Source organism: Pterocles gutturalis, unplaced genomic scaffold (assembly GCF_000699245.1).
Source record: "Pterocles gutturalis isolate BGI_N339 unplaced genomic scaffold, ASM69924v1 scaffold33952, whole genome shotgun sequence".
Lineage (NCBI taxonomy): Eukaryota > Metazoa > Chordata > Aves > Pterocliformes > Pteroclidae > Pterocles > Pterocles gutturalis.
In genome coordinates this window covers 6,697-10,531 of record NW_010108953.1, presented here as the reverse complement: position 1 = coordinate 10,531, position 3,835 = coordinate 6,697, and the positions used below count along the sequence as shown (strand labels likewise).

The 3,835-nt window shown below is 53.5% G+C and overlaps 1 protein-coding gene across 1 annotated transcript in view; it reads right to left on the bottom strand.

Annotated features, from left to right (window-relative positions):
* SDC3 (syndecan 3) overlaps positions 1 to 3,835 on the bottom strand; it is a 13,241-nt gene that overhangs the window by 3,861 nt on the left and 5,545 nt on the right. Inside the window, exon 3 of the mRNA XM_010072817.1 lies at positions 318 to 435. Within this exon, the coding sequence (XP_010071119.1) occupies positions 318 to 435 (118 nt within the window). The remainder of the gene's footprint in view (positions 1 to 317; positions 436 to 3,835) is intronic.

The window sequence follows — 3,835 nt, the reverse complement described above, 5'->3', positions numbered from 1 at the left end:
GGCTGCAAATTCCCACATGGTGACCAAAGCCCCTCTCTGGGGTCAATGAATTGTTCTGGGAAAGGGCTAATCCTGCCCAGTATGGACAGAGATTGAAACAGGACATGGAGTCACTTGAGCACAACCTTTGGGACAGGTCCCTCTGCTTTTGTCTAGGAGAGGGCAGGAGGGCAGCTCCGGAGATGGTCAAGGGGTGAGCTCCTCCCTCACATCCCATGGTAAGCCCATCTCCAGTCCCACCAAGCCCATGGCCAGGCTCCCTAGGGACCCTTCAGGAACTCCAGACACCCTTCCCCAGGAACCCCACAGCTACTTACACCCCGAGCCAGAGCCTGAGTAGACATCGTCCAGTTCATCATCTCCAAAGGGGTCATCATCCCCGGAGCCCTCCAGGTCCACAGGCCTCTCGTAGTTCTCATTGCGCCAGCGCTGAGCCTGCACCCAAGAGAGCAGAGACGCGTGAGCACCTCCAGCCTGACCGAATCGAGCCCAGTCCCTGCACAGACACCCCCAGACAGCCCTCCCGGGGCCACGCACAGGTTGGACGGGCCAGCAGAAAGCAAGACAAAGGGAGCAGGAGCACAGGCACAGCTCTCAAGCTGAGCCTCTCTGAATGGTAATTTTTTCCCCAAAAAAATAATGTGGTGTTGCAAATCTTTCAGACAAGCTGACATTTTGTGGAGAGCTCACATTGACTCCGATAACATTTCCCATGGAAATAAGCCCTCTGGAAAAGGGAGAGGGGGGGGGGAAATCCAACAACTGCTTTTGGAAACTGTTAGAAAAATTATCAGTTTGGTTCTCCAGCTCGCTATTGTTTTGTGTGAGATGATTTTCCTGTGATTCCTGGCACAGGTACGACAGGAACACACACTATCAGCTGCCGTAACTTGGAAAGTCTCAATGTGAAACAATCTCAGACTTCAAATATTCTGTTGCTCTGCAGCGCTGTGAAAACTTGAAGAGCCCTTGCTAGCAGGGCTCTTAAACATCTTGTTTTGCGGATCAAAGTGTCTCCTGTTTGTGTTGCAAGGAAACAGTTTGACACTTCATTACAACCCAAACAAGGAGGCTTTGATCTGCAAGATAGCATCAGATGTTTGGAGATGTAACAAGCCAGGTTAGTGCTTACATTTGAAAGAAAGGGGTAGAAGGCTCCCCTCCGCCTATTAGAGCATTTTGCCTCTTGGTAACAGCTTCCAGTTTCTTTGTTTTTTCTCCAGATTGGAACAAAAAGGAATTCTGAAAAGTCAGAAGGGCCCATGACACAGAAATTCAGGACTTAACTCACATTCCGTCCCAACATCTTTCCTCCTGGAGCCCATCAGCTGGCAGGGGAGAGAAAACTTGGCTGCCCTCGGCTGTGGTGAGATGCTCGGCAGTGAGATGCTGGGGACTAGGGGCTGGGATGCCACTTCCCAGTGGGTGCCGGATGATTGCTGCCATGATGCCCAAACCACGGAGCTGCCTGCTGCCCAAACCCTGCCTATACAGTCATTGGGGTGCTGCCAATGTACCACTTGTATCACATACCCACAGTGACACCCTGAGCACATTCCTGGGGATATAAATCTCTTGAGAAGGTCAAGAGGAGTTGGGCTTTTAAGGGTCTGTCTCTCTCGAAAGCACTGATGAGCTTTTTCAGTCTGGATCTATTCCATTATCTCCAGTGACAGCAGTGCCCTCCCCTGTCACCGCAGCCACTGGGTATGTCCTGCCAGCCTCCAATGCTCCATGCACTTCCAAACTGCTGGGAAAACTTGGTCTTTGCCCCATCCCAGAGTTTCAAATACAAGGCCACCAGCAGCTCACTGAAGAAGTCTGTTCTCCACCAGAATTAATCCGCAGGGAACTGGGAATCGTGCGGCCCCTTGCCAAGCCATAGATGCCAAAACCTGCTGCAGCACAAGGCTGAGGATGGAGGCGATGAATCCGGGAGTTGGTGCTGGTTAACCCTGCGGAGATGCTGGGAAAGCCAGTAATGGCCATGGGGAGGCAGCCTGGAGAGAGGGGGGACCAAGAGATGGGACAGAGGCAGGAGGTGGCCAAGAGCAAGGGGGAACACATCCCTGCAAGGCAGGAGCTTTCCCTCCTTGGAAATCAAAGTGTCACCCATGGTGACAAGTGAGATGAGCTCAGTGTTCCCAAATTATTTCAAATAATCCTTTGCTCTGATCTGTGGAGGAACCGGCTCCAGCTGCTGGAGAGGAGATGGTAAAAAGTAAGGAAAAGCTGATGCACCAAGGATCGGTGTGAGTGATTTTGCTAAATAAGTGATGTCTTGCCTATAAACTGGTGTGCAACAACAAAATAAACAAAACGCAATAACAAATAGATGACCAGGTGGGATCTGCTGTAGCCCAGGGGGAAGGTGGTGGATAGAAGGGACAGACCCCAAGAATCACCTTTGGTTTCACTGTGCAAGGTTTCCATGACTCCCCAGCACTGGCTCCAAACCACTTGGGTCAATATCCTTCCTGGATCAGTGGGACAAAGCTACGGAGCTCTGGAGCTCACCCACTGGGAAATGGCCCATCCAGGACTTCTCTGTCCCTGTGTCTGGTGCAGGGAAGCCAAGGCCCAGGAGATCCCAGGGGACATGTAGGGGCTGGATCAGCGTCTTTTGAAGCCTGATGAGGTGCACCGCCCATAGCAGCCCATAAATCATGAGCCAGGCCACCAAAACTGATGGGAAGACAAGGAAAAACTGCAAGGCTTGAGGGATAGGAGGAAGAAACATTTAGAGTGGCTTTTATTTGCCTTTTGATTATTACACCCAAAACAGTGAGCCTCACCAAGAAATAAGGAGAGCATGGCACAGGCACTCCCCAGACCACCCCCACCCCTGCCAGCTAACCCGGGCGAGCTCCTCAAGGGCCGGATTCTCTCTGCGTGACCCACGAAGCCTCGCTGTAATGGGAGCCACATGGCCCAGCTCCATCCAGTCTGTTCCTCCCTTAAATTGGAACCAGACAAAGCAGCTCCAGGCACTGACTCCCCACCTCCCCATGCTTGGACCAGGAGATGAAAACGGAAGCGCATGGCCCCAGTATGGCATCCCAGCCCCCATCCATCCATCCATCCATGAATCCATCCACCCCACAGGGTGGAGGGACTCAGCCCAGCCAGCCCGTGTCCTGGATCTGCTTTGCCCAGGAGAAGAGCCTGGAGTGATGCTGCGAGGGCAAACGGATGAGAATTGTCCAACCGCAAATCCAAAAGCAAACCTCCCCATGAGAACAACACCCCCGTATTTTGCTCAGACAGCAACTGAGCCCAGCATCCCGCAGCTCAGCATGTGGCCAGGGAGGACTCCCCATGTACCACTGCCCAGATCCAGCATCCTCCTGGGCTTACCGACCGATGTCATGCTCCAGCCCACAGTGTGCAGCTCCCCGACACAACACACAGTTTGGAGCCAGGATCCCTTCCGTTGGGTCTGTTACCTCCCCAGCCCACACCCCCAAACACCATCGCTCCCCCCAGGCTGAGGGAGCAGGATCCGTGCCACAGCCCCGCAGGAATCCAGCTCCCGGAACCACCGACTGCAGCAGGAACAATTTCACAGCAATAAAACACCTCCCAGGGCCAAAAATCACTCTCTGGAGATGACAACTCCAACATGAGAGACGTCTCTCCCACGCCTGCCCCTCACACACCAGCCTGTGGGAGAGCAGAGATGTTCTCAGACGGTTTTTGCCCGAAGTGGATTTCAAATGATCGGCGGCAATCGGTGGGGTTTGGAATCCCAGGATGGTTTGGGTGGGAAGGGACCTTAAAGCCCATCCAGTGCCACCCCCTGCCATGGGCAGGGACACCTCCCACTAGCCCAGGT